Source organism: Dromaius novaehollandiae, chromosome 8 (genome assembly GCF_036370855.1).
Source record: "Dromaius novaehollandiae isolate bDroNov1 chromosome 8, bDroNov1.hap1, whole genome shotgun sequence".
NCBI lineage: Eukaryota > Metazoa > Chordata > Aves > Casuariiformes > Dromaiidae > Dromaius > Dromaius novaehollandiae.
The window spans coordinates 28,683,950-28,701,653 of record NC_088105.1 but is presented as its reverse complement, the minus strand read 5'-3'; the positions used below and the strand labels follow the sequence as shown (position 1 = coordinate 28,701,653).

The window sequence follows — 17,704 nt, the reverse complement described above, 5'->3', positions numbered from 1 at the left end:
TGGAGTTCATGAAGTAAATTAAAATACAGATGGTAAGTTTCTGTAAGGGTAAACAGAATATTCCACCTATGTACTGGCCTTCTCAGTTTCTTCATCCGTGTAGGATACAGAGTAGATGCCAGTGGAAAGAATAAGCATGAGGAACAAGGGTAGCTATTAATTTTTTCTTTGTTGTTTAAGTGTGTTGGGATGGGTATTAGTCTGTGATCCCATGGAAACTTCAAAAAAGCAAAAAGCTTTCATTTTAGAAGTAGCATTTTCCACTTTATAGCCTTCCTCCTTTGGCCTTGTTTACATAGACAAAAAACAAACTCCAAGAATATAGGTACTAATAAAAGAACCAAATTAGAGGGGTGAGTGTGAAGGATGAGTTACTAAACTGCATGGAAATAGAGATAAGTAATACAAGATATTGGGGAGTAAAAGTAAGGCTGGAACAGGGACTGAACGAATGTGAGTGGAAGGGAAGGCCTATAAACAAAAGAGGCTGCAAAAAACTGAGCACTTGGGGTCTTTATTAATCATAAGTCTATATTGTTTTGTTTTTCCTCATTTGTGAGGTTTGATACAGTGGGGTCAAGAAAGTATCTGGACACAGCATCACATAAAGAGCCAGGAAATCAAAACTTGAACTAGATGCGAGCTGGCCACAGCGGTCAGTGGCAGGCAGACCAGGAGAAAGCCCACATATTTTCTGATCTAAGCCACACCACCTCCCTTGTCCTGCATGGTGTGAACAGTGGATGCTAAACAACTGAAAGAAAAGAGGAAAATCTGTCTTGCTCCCAAACACGCTATAGAGTTCCCTGAACTGTGTTTACTGAACCATTTTATATATTGTAGTATGGATTATCCATGTATCTCCTTGTATGAATAACACATTTTTCACCAGAATGAACTGTGCTGAGTTATTACAAAAAATAAAACTAATTTTATATCGGGAATGGCTCACCATACTAATAGTGGAGAAGGAAAAGTTTGGCTAAGGTGTCTGGTTTCTTTTGCAAGGACATGTGAAAAAAAAGTGTGCTGTGTTTGCAGACACCTTTAACGTAAGAAAAGCAAAATTACTTATACTAAAAAAACCCCTTCAGTTTTATAGCTTACATAGTTGTTACTGAGACATGACATTATTTGAGCTTTCATCATCTATTTTCTGAAAAAGCTATATATGTATAACTGCATATAATGTATAACATATATAAGTATATATGTGTGTATATATAGAAGTAAATAGTAGTATATAAGTATATATAGGTATATATGTATCTGTGAACTGTAGTTACAGTACCTGCCCCACACAGTGTTATACTATTGAAATACACAGTGATAATGAATTCTTGTTCCCGTGTAATTGTTCTTGGTACTACCAGCACATTTTTATCCCTTCAACAAATCCAGAGGCTGAACATTCTTCTGGGAAGAAATTTTATTCTTAGTAAATGAGTCAAAGCAAACCAACTTATGTTAACATTCCCAGACATAGGTATAGCTAAAAGATTATGTCTTCCTCCTTATTATGTTGCCAGGCTGTCTCTTGTGGACAGTAAGTACTGGAAGTGTTGCTAGGCAGAATAGTATTAAAACACATTGCATCGCAGTGATTCAAGTACTTAAGATAAACCAAGATATCATTTACACTCATAGAATCACAGTATTTCTTTTCCTGTTCAGGTCTAGAAGCCACAGGGAACAAACCCTGCTTCCAAAAAATAATGTCAATCCAAAATAAATGAAGGAAAAGCAATTTACACATGCAAGGAATTTTGCGTTTGAATTAAAGATCACTTTTTTGTTATTTTATCCAATTCTGTTCATATCACTGGTCCTATCACCCATACATTTTGAGCAGAAAAGAAGCCTTTAAGGTGTCATCACTGATGTTTTCAGATTTTCAGCAGTGCTTACCAGCCAGCAGCAACTCTGCCATTCTGGTCACTTGCTTACACCATCTTTACTTTATTACTAATTTACTTTCATTGTAAACTAGTTTACTTTCATTGTATTACTAGCTTACTTTCATTTAGTGGTCAGTTATTACTTTCACTCAGTGAGAATTTAGAGCCTTGAGTACGGGAGAAGTCACTCAGTTTTCTCTGAACTTCTTACCTGAGTAGAAATAAGGCCCTTATTTTTCTCTTTTAATTTTACCTTTTAAAACTGCATACATAACATATAACTTCTAATTGAAAGTCTTGTATTTTTGCCAATTTTTGATTCTCCCATTTCTTAAATTCAGACAGCAGAGTCAATGGCCAACACTGCCAACACTTATGGTAGTGGTACTTTTAATAAAGCCTTGAAGTCATGTGATTATGAGAATCTCACTTTAAAACAAAGTAAGTTTCAAGCAGTCATGGTTGGGGAGAAAAAGTGAAAACATGAATTTTAATAGGTTAAAGGCAAATAGAAAGAGCTTCCAGTTCATACATTTGTTTCAAATATCTGAGAATGTCTGGATTTTATCATTTAAAAATCCTTCTGATAGGCCATAGCACTGATTTCATGCTGATTTATCCTTTCAGTTTGAGCCTAGACATATAACTACTCCAAAACCAGAAATGTCAAAGTTATTCCCTATGCCTTCTGAATGCAAATACTAGAAAGTTGTTTAGATTCCAAACACACTTTGGAAAATGCCAAGGAGAAAATGGTTTGCTTACCATTAACCTGTCAGCTTGAAATTCAGCAAGTCACCTACAGTACTAGCATGCCCAAGCACACTAAATATCTTCCTCTCCAGTAACACTGTAATGAAATGTGTCTAATTGGTGTATTGAACTCATATGACTTGTGGAGAAGAAACTGCAGTTTGACTTTCTGTCTAATATCTCAGATGTTGGTAAGTTTTTGCCCTTCCCTGGAAGAACAATTTCTCACTTCAGTATTTTCCAGTTAATTCCAGTTAGTACCTTTTTTTTTCTGTTTTCAGTCATTTGTAGATAACGTTCCCTTCTGATTTCAGTCATTTCTTTTCCAACATTAACATCAATTTCAGTAGAGGAAGTAAAGCTGAATTTTGTTTGTAAATGTAGAACAGATATTAGAATTAATGAATACACATTAATGAATATCATTTAATTCCTTCATAAAAAAGAGGAATATTTTTGTGGAAATTATTTTATAAGTTTTTTAATTGGTGACATGTGGTCTGGGTGACAAGGATATATCTGAAAAAGTAAAGTCTTAATTTAAATAGTAAATGGGAGTAGCAAATTTTGTCTGATTGTTTAAAGTGCCCTTAAGAACATTCATATGTGCACTACACCCACAAAGAATAACTAGTTCAACTCAATTATGAGTTAAGTTATCTATTTAACCCCCAGATATATCCCTATGGAAATTATTTGAGGATTTAATTGTGCTTAAGTAAAGCAGACTTTGTAAAAGAGACAGAACTGGGTGTTGAGAAGAACTGACTTCCTGTCAGTACCTCACAGGCTAAGAAAGCAGTACCACTCCTCCAGGTCTGATACTTAAACCTTCAAGCAGAAATAATATCTGCAGTCCCCTCAAAGCCTGACATAGGTGTTTGTGGCCAACTGACCTATGGCAGTCCCACTGCCAAGCTCATGCTGTGCAAAGGGCTTCTCATAGAAAACTTACTCTGTCACTAGCCAAGAATTTGTGCTCCAGAACAACTAGTAAAATGTTCTGTTGAATGCAGCCATTCTGTTAATCTTTTTAGGGAGAAAGAATCTATTCTTTGCAGTAGTGTTTTTTTGTTCCACTAAAGCTATCTTTTCTGCATCATAGTCTGTACATCTTCTTCATCTCTCTCACTCCGTAGCTTCTACCTCTCTTCCCCGGAATCTCCAGTCTGTTGTCCCAGGCTGATAAGCCTCACAGATATAATTCCCTATTTGACATGTGTACTCAATCATCTGTATGAGGAGTGGAAGGGCTACCGCATCAGCAGGCTGCACTGCTGTGCTGCCTCTTGTTTATTTTCATCGGCCTCATGTATTTTACATTGCTTTCTTCAAAGCCTAGCCTAAACAAGAGAACTATAGGACAGTCTTATAATTCATCTTACTTCTCCCTTGGTAGGTAGAACACTGTTCTGGGAAGGGCAAGCAGCAGTTCGAATTTCTTCTGGGTAACAGAACATAGACCTCAGGTTTTCTATTTTCTGGGCAAGTACTCTTCCTGGTAGTCAAGCTAGCCAAAGGAGAGCTCCTCCATCACTGGTCATTACACTGGTTCTTGACCCTTGGGAGCAGACCTGATGTTCTGAATTCAGAGTAGATGAAGGTGCCTAGTCAGCAGTTCTGAACCAGAGATCTGCTTAGACCTTTCTTTGTACAGTTAGTGTTGATGCTTACAGATAGCATTTCCTATTGGCTAGCTGCCCTACACAGGTGAAAATCTGAGTCAGTCCTCCCAAAGGCACCTTCCTCTCTCCATCAGTTACTGGGGGGTCTAACGACCTGTTTCTCACTGTATTTCTCAGACATTGAAATGCAGAGTGAGGTACCTAAAACAGGCAGTGTGAGTATGGTTCAAAACCAGAAAAAATCAGCAGAATTTATTCTTTGACAATATGATTAATGATTTTTCTTTTCTAAAACAAGAAGAAAATCTATGCAAACAGTCTAATAACCCAGCAGAGATGGAGCTATATATAGTGATTCATTAATTACAAGGAAGAGCACCCATACAACGGACATAAACTAGCTTGCTAGTAACCTCTACCAATTGGAATAAAAAGTACTGTTAAATTAATGACGATTGTTCATGAGCTGTCAGTTAAGTTTTCTCATGAGTATCTAGTGGAACATACAAGGAATTAAGAAACAGAGCATTTTCGTCTTTTGCCTAATGAGGAATAACGACAGAGAGTGTAATCATCTAATTTTCTAGCAAGCAACCACTCTCCTCTCACTAATAAGAGGAGATGTAGAAAATATCCCCAGGGAGAAGAGAGCATCTTTTTACTTACAGTGCTTTGCGTCAGTGACAATACTGACTTGAACAGAATTACTCTGAATTTACTTCCTTGTACTAGTTTAGGAAGAAGGTTCAGATCCAAGACAGTAGGATCTACTCTCTAGTAAATACTGTTCTAGAAGAATGAGCACTTCCTACCGACCAGTTTTATTTTGAGTTGATGCCATATGTTCTTTGTCTTATTTAAAACTCGGAAAGTTATTCATAACCAAAAACCTACATGTACCCATAGGCCAAGATTCTCCCTTCGGCTGAGTTCCAATTAGTGAGTAAGCGGTCAGCTTTGGTTCCCTGAGCCCCAGGGTCTCCCTAGGCCAGCTCTGTGTTCAGCAAGAAAATTATGACTTTCTATAACTTACATAATTGTCTCTTTTTCCAGCAGTCAGCATAGGAAGTATTTCCACTAATTTTCTTGGGCCTGAGCTGTGTTTGGCTATCAATAGACTTAGATAATATTTGTGACAGAAATATGTGATATTCCTTTCCTCCTCTAATGTAGAGCTCAGAAATTTAAAGCTGATTCAGCTCCCCTTTATGTGTGCATCAGTAGACTTGGAAGCAGCATCAACTAAATAAAGATGGTCAGGTAAGAAATTATGCAGTATGCACTCCTCTTTATTCTTATAAAACTGACTCTAGGAATAAAATCTACACACATGGAACATCATTGGATGACCTGTATACAAAAGCTGTGCTTCAGAAAATGTTACTTTGTGTGTTGTAAATACACATTTTTCTTTCTGTAAACATAAAATATTTAGTCATTTTTATGATGACAGCTTTTAACTTCAAGAAGAAACTTATAAGTGAAAATTTATGAGCCTGTCATTAATCTTACTGTTCCTAATATTTTATACGCTGTAGGCACATATTAGTGTGAATCACGTGTCCATTAGAAACACAAAATATTTGTTTAGCTGAGGATAAAATGCAAGCATTTTATCTGTTGCTTGTTGTTGTAGTAAATTGAAATTTTCCTTGAACAGTAATACTTAATAAAATTACAGATTTGTAGCTTGATTTCTAAGAAAGCAAATCTTACAGTATTGTGCTGTTTTCTCCATGCTTTGTATCTTCTTAGCAGATGTCAATTAAGTTGAACAGAATACTGAGTTCTTGTGTATGGAGCCTCTGTTGCTGTCTTCATTCAGAGAGTTATTGTGGGGACCTCACCTCCTCAAAGAAAGGCCTGGTCACAAGGATTGCAGACAGACACACAGAAACATCCAAATGCAGGCTCCTTGACTTTTATCAGCTTTGGATTTGTGATCCTGCTCTTTGGCAAGAGAAGGGTCTATTCATCAGCCATCTGTCCTTTGGGACACTGTGTATTTGCACTGTCAGTTTGTTATGCAGATGACAAGAACAATGATTTCTTGAATATCTTTCCTCACACACATTTCTGGACAAGAATAAGACCCTCTGCCTTCAACATGAGGAGCATATTAGGGGAAAATAGCATGAAGAAATCCAGTTCTGCTCGTGCTGGTTCCATACACAGAGGATCTTTTCTGCAGATTAAGTCCAAAGACACAACTTATTCCCTAGTTATAAAACTCAACAACATTTAGTTCCAAGTTTCAGAAATAGGTTTGTTTTCAAGTGAGTTATAAAAAACATTTTCCTTTGTTAGGAGAAAGCGATTCATACTTATTTTTACATAGGAGAACTAGATATATTGCCAGAGAAGTAATCCCAGATGTCCATATGTTCACACTAGTCTGTTACATTCCAACTTAAATTTTTAAGCACGTCTTGCAGGCAATTGCAGCTGAGGTAGATAGGAACAGAGTGTTTCGTGAAAACAGGAGTGAAATATCAATAACATTTCACAGGTTTACCCTGGAGGTTATAAAGTGTGTAGGAGAAATATAGTAAGTGCTATTATGTCTGTATTCCCATGGATGTAGAAGAGATGATACCTTTCTGCATATCTATAAACAAGCAGAGATGTATGTTTATAACATGGTTTTCCTCTACTTTCTAATGGCAAAGATGCATGTTCTGCAGGTAACAGGTGAATTTGTAGAGGCATCACAATATCAGAATCTATTTTATATTCCTCCCCCAAAAAGTGAAATGCCTTTGAATTATTTTTTTCCACGTCAAAAAAACCTTGTAGACAATACTTAATTTGAAACTGGACTTCATAAATTGAGAATTTTAAGCCATTGTTTTCAATGACACTCTGTTTGAGTGAATGAAATGTACTTCAAATTGCAAAAGCCAGAGTCTCAGAGTAAATATAAAGGCTTTTTTTATTATTAGTGTTGGTAATAACAACAGTACTTAGTTCTTGTAGAGAACTTTCTATTTTAAAAAGCAATATGAAATAATTAAAAATCTAATTAATTATTTTTCCACAACAATTACTATATTGTACCTCCTTATTATTCTCATTTTACAATTAGAAGGAAAAAAAATTAGACTGAAAGCATGCTTTCACATTTTGTTAAAAAGGAACTGACCCCTGAAGCAAATCCAATTTGTGGGAATTAAGCGAATGAGAATCCGCACACCTGATATAGGGTCATGGTGTCTTTCACATCCTTCCCTTGCTGTGAGGCAGCACTTATTTAGCCACAGTTTCTTTAAAGAACTGAGATTGCCTGAATAAGGCTGTACTCACATGTGTGTCAAACAGAAGGGGACCTTTTCTTTGTTTCCTTTCCCTTTTTCCTTTAAGACTACTTATTTCGTGGGGCATTTGTTTATTATAAGTACTCCCTATATGGTTTGATGTTATGCATGAAGTTACATTATATGCAAAAGCTTAGGTTCTACACTTGAGGAGGTCTGTTACGACTTTATGGGGCTGAGTATGTTGTAGAAGCTAGATATGAAAATATTTGGGAGTAAGAACTGAAACTGAGGATAAAGCCAGCTACAGCTGGAAGCATCTGAAGATTTCTTGTCCTGCTTCTTAGACAGTGTTAGACTGTTAGGATCAGTGGAAATGGAAATCCTAAATAAAACTGCTCACTTGTATAAACTGCTTTTGTACCTCACTTTACTAGATCGCTAATTTGCAGTTAAAATTTGAGACCTCATGTGAGTTATATTAGGAAATGCCAGTCAGGCAGATATCTATGTGCATCAAGCATGGCACACTGTTTTATGATCTAAAATGTTTTGAAATCTGTAGTATTTCCTTTCAGTGATGGTTAAGGTCTACATCATAAATTGGATTTGTTTACTACTGTATGCTCTTTAAATTCACAACTTCTGATTCCTCATTAGACTTCTACCACTATTTAAACAATCTTAATTTAGCAGAGCTGCTTTTAATGAAGTCCGTATTGCATGAAAGTCTAACGCAAACTTACTTTCATATTCTTTCATATGAAAATTATGTGCTTTAAAGCTATTATGGGGTAGTAAAATTTAAGTGTCATAATTCACCCTGTGAAAGGGACAGAATAAACCTGTCAACTGTATAAATAAATATTCTGAGAAAGGGGAAAAAGTTACTCTATTTCTGCTGAAGTTGAGGTACCTGCATTGGAGGTAGGCAAAAGAGAACAAACAGCTTCTCTTCCTCTAATAGCTATGTAAAAAATTAAATTACAAGGTAAAATGTTCAAAATCTCATGGATAGTCTGCTGAAAAATTACCAGAATTAGTATGCTGGTTTTAGTTTGTAGTTTGTGTCCTCATCTCTCTAGTCATCTACCATGTGCATTTTAAAAAAAATTGAATTTCTTTAAAAACTTCCTCGATTTTCTGTAATGAAGCAGCCACAATCCCGCTTGCTAGTGCTGCTTACGAAACTTTTCTTTATATTTGGAGCTCTACTTTTTAGCCATTTTCTCTTTCTACTTCCTCATCTCTGCATCTTACTCTGTCAAAGACCTCCTGTGTAACTAAAGGCTAATGACCATCACCCCACTTTTGAAAAGCTGTATTGATTCTTTTGATTTCAGAAGAAACTTCCTGTGCTTAAACTGGCAGGAGAAAAAGCGTGACTATACCTAAGGCTGGATACCCTCAAAGGTCTTAATCCAGCTAGACAGGGTTTTCTTGTTTGCTTGTTTGTTTGAACTTGGTTATTAATCTCCCAAGTTTGTCCATCTGTGAAGTCTTGAAAATTCCGTCTAATATATGTTTGTTTTCAGGCAATTTTAGATCATTGGGTAGAGTGACCTAGATGTGGAGAGTATTCATAATTCATTCGTTCTTGCCCTCAGTAATAATATATTAATAAAAACTGTGTAGTGAACATAAAAACATAAATTAGTTACTTCTTTGCGCTGTAGTAGTTAGAATACTTGTAAATACTTGGTGATACTGTTGTATAGTTCAAACTTCACTGTCTGATTTACATAATACTAAACTGAATACAGGCAAAGTAATTCTACGTATAGGTAAATTCGTGAGAAATCATGTGTATTTAGCATTCCTGAGCATTCACCATCATTCATAATGTAACTAAATTATGTCATTTCTGAAATACTGGCTAAATTTCTTTTACTAATAGCTAAGGTATGAACTTACTTGTTCAGATAAGTGAGGACAGCAGAAAGAACTTCATGCTTGTGTGCAAGAACAAATAAACCCCTTCTAATCTGTAATCATATGAAAATGCGCACAGCACAATAGGGCTTATTTTTTATCTCAAATGCTTCATACAGAGAATTCTAATACATTTTAACAGGCGACAGTAAGCTGAGAAAAAGATTTTTAGCTGAGTTTTTAAAGAGAGAAGTTCTTTTGTTACAACAACAAGGTACATGAAAGAACAGAATCGGGGCGGAAGTCTTACGAATATAGTTAATATACACTATCTCCTCAGTTTACAGTCCTGTCAATTCAGGTGTCTGAGTGGCATCTCCTGTTTTATGCACCGTGTACTAAAGAACAGTGGCCTCTGAAGACTACCTGAGAACATTTAGAAGCATTCATAAGAAAGTGGGGCTATCATAGCTTTCTCCTCCATCAAACCCCAAGAATCTGTCTGCTATATCTACGTGATAGCAGGAGTAACTAAAAGTCATGAAGAAGGCTGGAAGCCATGAGAGTAGCTTGAATCTGACTGGGAAAGAGCTAAACTTCTGAAAGTTGTTTTCTCCCTGCCTTAAGGCTGTACTTCCTGAATATTAGTGCAGGGACGGGCGAGTGTGACACACTGACCAAACTGGATGGGAGAAATTAAAATTGTCTTAGCTGCCACATACAACCTCTTGAAAAGTGCACTAATGCTCAAGTGAGATTTCAAAAAGCAAAGAGAAAAAAGGTTATAAGGAAAATGACTGCAATAGTAATGTCAGGGCTAGGAAGCATTTAAGTAATGTCATAGAACTAAAAATATGTACTAACAAAAGACAGGTGTGATTATCATAAATTCATTTATAAGGAAAACTGAGCCTTAGCAAGAGTGTGCTTAAGTCAATGGGTAAGTTTACTGTGGATCTTGGAACAGATCTCTTTTCACCTGGTCCTAGGCATCTGTCAACTCTATAGCGGCTGTTGAGTTTCAAATGCTACCTTACAGAACGGCATTTTAAACAAAAATCATACAGTTATCTGCAGAGTATGGGGCACAGATTTTGCTCTTTTTGAAGGTTTTAATTTTAGCTAGTAGAATCTTCTGGTAATGCAAAGGAGAAACATGTAGCCTAGAAAAGGTCTCTGAGATGAGCTAAAATGCTTTCATTAAGCTTTTTCCTTAAAATGTCAGGTGAAACAAATAGATAAACCTTCACACAAGACAAACAAGCCCTTTCCCAAGCCTATGGATTTCCCATATAAAAAAGAAAATGAGTTAATCAAGTTCCAGCTTATGCAAATGAATCATATCTGAGCCTCACATAATAATGGAATTGTTGAGTATTGTTGTGCTGCACAGTCAACTAAATTGACAACTTTTTGAATTGCTCTTTCCACAGATCTGTACCCCAGATTTGGTGGTATTTCTGGCATGTTCCAATCAAAGGCTGAAAGAAAGGTTACTGAAACGTGCTGAACAGCAGGGGAGACCTGATGATAACCTGAAAGCCACTCAGAGAAGACTAATGAATTTCAAGCAAAATGCTGTCCCATTGGTTAAATATTTCCAGGAAAAAGGGCTAATCATCACAGTAAGTCCTTTTGTATACATCTCTGAAAATTCAGCTGTCATTGTAGTTATATTTGGCTTCTGAGATCTTTTGCTTTAAGAGGTTAGATGAGGCAAATTATGTTTTAGGTATATACACAATGGTTACTGAAGGCAAATTTTCCCCTTTTTTTCTGTAGATATGAAGTGAAGACGTACTGTCGTATAACACGACATTCTTTATATAGTTGTTCTGTACAAATCCATAAAATATTTTTTCAATTGTGATGCTAAAAAGATTGTATGAGAGTCAAAGGGTGTGTGTGCGTGTGTGTGTGTGTGTTAATAAAAGATAACATTGACAAGGACTCGAACCATCTTCTTAACTGCATAGCTCCAAGACGATTATACCAGATTTAGCCAATTATTTTCCAGATTTTGAAGACAGGGATATATAAGACTGTAAGGACTTAAGACTGGCTTAGGCCACTATGACTTCTATACCTTTTTAATTTGAGAAAGACTGCAAAGTCATATAAACTGAGGCAGAAGCTGAATAACTGTCATAAAGAGTATTTTCAGTAAAATGCAGCAACGCAGAATGAGTCTTCTGTGTGTAGATGACAAAGAGACCATGTAAGCACCATGTCAATTCTTTGCAGCAGGCATAAATTGCTCCTCCAACTGGCTGCAAACCCTCTGCTCAGAGATTATCTGCATGAAGGAAAAACACCTTTGAAGCACTAGTTGCTATTTCAGTGCATCAGTCTTATGCCTTGCATATAGTCATGTACTTTTTGGATGCTTGCCTTTGGGGTGTGTTGGAGGGGAGCAGAAAGCAGAAAAAAATTATGCTTTAGCAGAGAGAGATGCTCTTGAGTTGGAGTAAATCAGTATATCTTCTTCAAGAAGTAAGTTTATAAAAATGTTGATTGACACCAGTAACTGAAAAGCCTTTAGCTTATCTCATCATGGTTTTAACATGCCTTATTTGGTCCCCTAGAAAATTTAATATTTCAGATAAAAATTTGATGACAGGAAAATTGCACTGTAAATATTGGAAATTTGTAGGAATATTGATTTCTGCAATATTCACGGAAAGAAAGACTATCTTTAAACACAAAACATACCTAAAGCTGCATGCATAAATAAAACGAGAATTAATTAGTGGAAGTAGGGCTAACAAGTACTGCAAAAGTATTAGAGCGCTTAATCATGTTGAAATCAATGAGCAATTGACAATGGTTGATTTGTGTCTGGTTGTAATAGTGTACAGAACTGGGTACCACATATGATACTGTAAGAGTATAATGGCCATAAATGGCCTGTTTTGTTTGTTGGGATAGCCTGAATAACCTAGGTAGTTCACACTGGTATATTCTCCTCACAGCAGGTGTGACCAAGTCTTATCAGTTCTGTGTGCTGATCAGGTTCACCAAGGGCCAAAACATCCATAACTGCAAAGCCATCTAATGATGTTAGTACCCCTAAGAATGCATTTAATCTTTCTGGATTTCCAAAAAAAACCTCAGGAAACTATTATACTTTTTTCTGCAAAGAGTATCTGTTCTGTTTGAGGATTTTCATTAGCTCTGTTAGGAAGGATGAGAGAACTAGAATTCTTGGAAATTGTTTTACATTATTGAGGAGGTACGTATTTTGTGACATTTCTATAGCCCTTTCAAGTGCTCTGTGTATAGAAAGCATACTTAGCTCTTCAGGGAAGATGCATCATTTGCAAATAAAGCTTCAGTGGGGCACCTGGCTAAAATTCCTTCTCTGTGATGAGATCTGTAGAAGAGAGGATTATTTTTTCCTGCAGAGGTTTGGTCTTCTACTTAAAACATTTTAGCTCCATTTCTTGAGAGTTCTAAAGATAATACAAATTACGATGTACACCTTAAATATATCTTTTCTTTTTGAAAGATATATGGGTACAAAAATGATAACATGGCATGTGGGCATTTTATTATTGTCCATTATTGAACAAAGAAGCACTGTATGCAGAAAACATTGACTTGTCAAAGTGTCAAAAAAGTCTTTAATGTGAAAAAAGATGTAAGATTTGGTTTTGTCTCTGAACTATATGGTCTCTACTCACAGTGTACTAATATAATTTCATAGACATCTAGAAATTACTCTTGATTTACATCTGTGTGTAAATGAGGAAAATTAGACTTTGGAAGGCAGACTTTATTCTTCACATTCCTTATCTGTTGCTTTTGCAGCACAGTTGGTTTTCTCTTGTTGCAAAAATGGGATGCGGTAGTAGAATAAAGCCCTGGGAGTTAAATACACTAGCAATTTGATGGCTAGGGGATACAGGGATCCCTTTCTGTAGCTGATAAAGAATATATATGGCATACCTGATTTTCATAGGATTTCATTGCAAATGGAAAATGCAATTTGCAGATGCCCAAGACAGCTAAGTTGGTGGAAAATAAATGAAAGAAAGCAGTAGCCAGGAAAGGATAATAAAAATAGATTATATATGCATACTACAGAGGAAGTGAGCAGTTGAAATTCCTATGAAGGGACATTTTTAAAACCATATGACCTTGAAATGGAGGGAACATGCTAAGTACGCCTAAAAAACTACAAACCACTAGAGCAATTTGTAAATTTAAAATAGTATTTTTTTAAATGGTCATTTGCCACCATTTGTTCCTTTTCTTAGTGCTCTGTTTATAGACCAGCAGTGTCTATAGAGTTCTGATGTTCCTCTGATAACATAATTTCTTTTAATGTGTTCATTTTGTTGAACATTCTTTTTTCCAATGGGAAATCTAAGTATATTTCTGCTAACTTCCTATCCTATTCTTTTAATCAAATGTCAATGGAGATAATAGGTATTTTCTTACTCTGCCTCATGTTTTCTCTCACTTGAAGATCCCATTGTTTTCTTCACTGATGAACTTGAGTTTTCTTTTGTTTTTGGAAAAAAAATATACTTTTTCATAGCCTCTTGAGTTCTCCAGGTCAGTTTCGTCAGTGGAAAAGGCAGAAATTCGTAGGGTCCAAGGACCCCTGCGGTCCTCCTCCTCATCTCCTGGTGAAAGGTATATATCTCTAGCTTACATTTACTAGCATGTACATGTATAAAATACATGTAATATTAACACTTCTGCAGACATTGGAAACACTCGTGCAGACTATTTCCCTACAGCAGGAGAAAGTGAGAAAGAAAATCACATTTGTCCTGCTGATTACAGTATTCCAACACCTTGCAGCTTCAATGCTATGTGGATGAGAACAGTGTAAGAACTTGAGCAGCATAAAATAGAATTAAACTGGCCTAATTCCTGGAGGAATGAAGCCTTGAGGCAAGGTCAGGCAAGGTCAGTGAGGATGAGGAGAAAAAAAGAAAGATTTACATTTTTCTTAAATCCCTACCTGCTCCTTGTCACTGCTATTCGAAGCTCGAAATCTCTGAGATGTCTTCTACCCAGCATCATGATTCTACCCAGGGAAAAGAAACAAAACCATTTGTGTTATAGACAGATATAGTTTTAGAACTGCAACTCGAATTTTTAACTTAAAGATACTGTTCTTCTTCAATAAACAGGCCAAAAGATTGTGACTAAATATGATTAATGAGCAGACATTTGAGATAATCATAGTCTGCTGTTAGACATTGTGTGAACAAGACAATAAAAATCTAAATTCTTCTTCCCTGCTCTCTGTGCCTTATCTTTCCGGTCTGTGCATGGTGTCCCTGCTCTCAGAGTTTGATATTTACTAGTTTCTGTTTTCAAGGAAAGAAATGATGGCCCCATATACAGTAATTCCTTTCTGAAAAATGCTTCTCTTGGAATAATGAAGTTGGGAGATCCAACATACTGGATTGTTGTTCAAATTTAACAGATCTGTAAGCATCATTATAATTAAGAAAGAGAACTAAATATTTGATATTTTCACAAATGCATGGTCTTTGTTTAAAATTATTTTTAGCAATGTGCCAGTAGGTCTAACAGAATAAAACCTGACATTTATTACATCATCAGCTTTTAAGAAATCTTAGAACATTACATATTGCTTATCAAGACACTAACTAAGCCACAGATTAGCAGGAAAAAAGGTTACGGTTAGATTAAGTTTTGAAAAGGAGAAAATGTAGTTACCTAGATAATCTGCAAATACTCAAATGTTAAGCAGAGGACATTAGTTCTGAGTGCAGTTTCTTCATTCTTGCCATCTAGTAATCATTTAGATGAGTATTTTAGAATACTGTTTATTTGGTCTCAGGTGCTGACATGTCAATTTGTATGTGTACACAGCTATGCAAATAAATCAAATAGAGTTATGGTCTTGAGTAGGAAACTTCAAAATAAAAGGGTCTGTGTATATAAACTTTTAGACAGTGCTTACTGTTCAATTAAAAATACTTAACTGGCTTATACCATTCACCTACCAGAATAATTGCTAGGCATTTTGTTGTTTTGGCTACAGTACTCCTAGAAAATTCCATCATTGGAAACAGCGTGATATCGTTTCACTTTCTAACTTTCTATTCATAAGGGTTTGGCTCTATTTTTTTTTAAAGAAGGTAACAATGAAAGAAATAAAACAAAGGAAGAAGCCCTCCCAAGCCCTATGTAACTAATCTCTTTAATGTTTTTTTTTTTTTAACGTGGATGCTGTCTTGAGAAAGAACTACCTTGTTCCAGGGGGAAGAAAAAAAAAAAGCTGTGTGCTACAAATGGTGAAAAGCAAACCCTTCTCCCCTAACCCTTGCACCCCACTCTAACCTAGATAAACTATATCACAAGAGAAAACTGGTTTTGGTTTAGCTGAAGGTCTAGTCCAGTGCAAGGTCTAATCTCTCTCATCTGGTGAGAATTTGCTGTTGAAGATTATTATTAGGAGTTCCTTAAGAATCAGCTGAAAAATTAAACTGAGAACTGTTTCATTGTTTGAACATATTTTTCTCTTTTGAAAATTACATTGATGTTTCACCTTTATTACACCAGCAACTATGAACTACCTAGCCCTTAAGAACGACTTAGGATGATGCTCAAGAAAATCAAATTCATTGTCAGTGTAAAATTATTTTAATTAGAAAACCTCTTCATACCCATCCCATCAGACATAATTCATCCTCCTGCAAGGAAGTTCTGAGAACAGAGAAATATGGCATGATAAACTATGATGAACAAATTGCTGTAGCACTTACATTTTAACGTCTTTAAGTCTAAGTCATAAACAAAGTCTCTCATAGAAAGTAACCTCTTGCTCACTTAAGTTGTTCTCAGTCATAGGGATGGGTTATATTCTAGAGAGAAAGGAATGAGAATTCAGAGAAGGCTAGTAGATAGTGGCCCAGAAAAAAAATTCCTTTTAACACCTTCTGTAAAAAAAATACTGGAGTTATCCATGAGTTATGCATCCTGCAAACACTGTAACTTCCTACAAGCACTGTATCTGCTAAAACTCTAATACTTTCTAAAACTCAGTCTCCTATTCTGAGAGATAAAGTTGACAGCTATTAACATTTAGCAATTTTATGGTAGCTGTGGGTTATAGCATAAAGCCACCAGATGATATATTAAAGACAGGGCAATATTATTGTTGTAGATGTAAGTGTCAAGATTAGGATTCTTCAAATTTAAAATTTAAATTAGATCTGTCAGTATTTTGTTCAGTGAATTTCATCATGGATCTTATTTTCTCTGCCTTGCATTAAAATAAAAGGGCTTCTTTGTTTACAGTTTTAAGAATCAAAGACTCTTCTAAATGAGGATTTTGAAGAAAATTACTTATTTCCCATTTTTATTTCTAAAATGTTCAGACCTGGTTTTACTGCTAATTTACTGAGAAGAATTCAAGAAAAAGTTATGTCTACTTCCTTTTATAAACTTAAGCCAATGGTAATAGCCTGGGGATCAGACATATTCAGTAAAGTAATAATTTTTATCATTTTATGGTCATTGCCATTACATTTTTATCAGAGGGGAAAAATGATCAGAGGGCAAGATAATATGTATGACATTTTATGTAAAAATTCACAGTATTATTTTAGCTTATAAAATGCTGTATTAGGATTTGGTTTTGTGGGTTTATACTGCTAAAACCACATTACTTTTTTTAATTTGAAATAACAGCTTTTCATATTCTCATCTTTCTGTTTCTCTCTCTTTATGTCTCTTTTCACACATACGGACTGTTAACTATTTTTGAATGAGTTTATTTTAACCTCCCTACAGAATTATATCACTTAATTTGTTGTTGAAATGCTAAATGGCATGTGAAGTAAGGAGGAGCAAAATAATGAGGTTTAAGAGATTTTGGCTTCATGGTAAATGACCAATAGCTCTTTGAGTTGAAATTATAAGGAGAGGAAAAATTTCATCTTAAATTAAAAGTTTTTGTTTGTTTGTTTGTTTTTAAAAAATATGTTGGAAGCACATCACTTGCTTCTTTTCCCTGAGTTTTAACATAACTGCCTAGCAGGTCATGTCATATAACATGAAACCATGCATATATGTCTTCAATTTTCCTGTAATTTCCCACTAAAATTATGGATAAAGGTTGATAGCTAACTGCTTACCTGTTTAACAAAAAAACAAAAAACAAACACTGCCATTTGTGTTTTCTGACGGGGCAGTGGTTTAGTTTGGTTTTATCTGGTTTGGTTCCAAGTAGAACAACTATAGTTACAAAGCAACGCATGAGTGTGCAAAGTAAGTTACAAAGTATTGACCCAGTTTCTCCAGTGCTCAG

The 17,704-nt window shown here is 35.6% G+C and overlaps 1 protein-coding gene across 1 annotated transcript in view; it reads left to right on the top strand.

The window, feature by feature from the left end:
- Positions 1-17,704, top strand: part of AK5 (adenylate kinase 5) — a 106,844-nt gene that overhangs the window by 12,756 nt on the left and 76,384 nt on the right. The window contains exon 6 of the mRNA XM_064516067.1: positions 10,836-11,027. Coding sequence (XP_064372137.1) covers positions 10,836-11,027 — 192 coding nt within the window. The remainder of the gene's footprint in view (positions 1-10,835; positions 11,028-17,704) is intronic.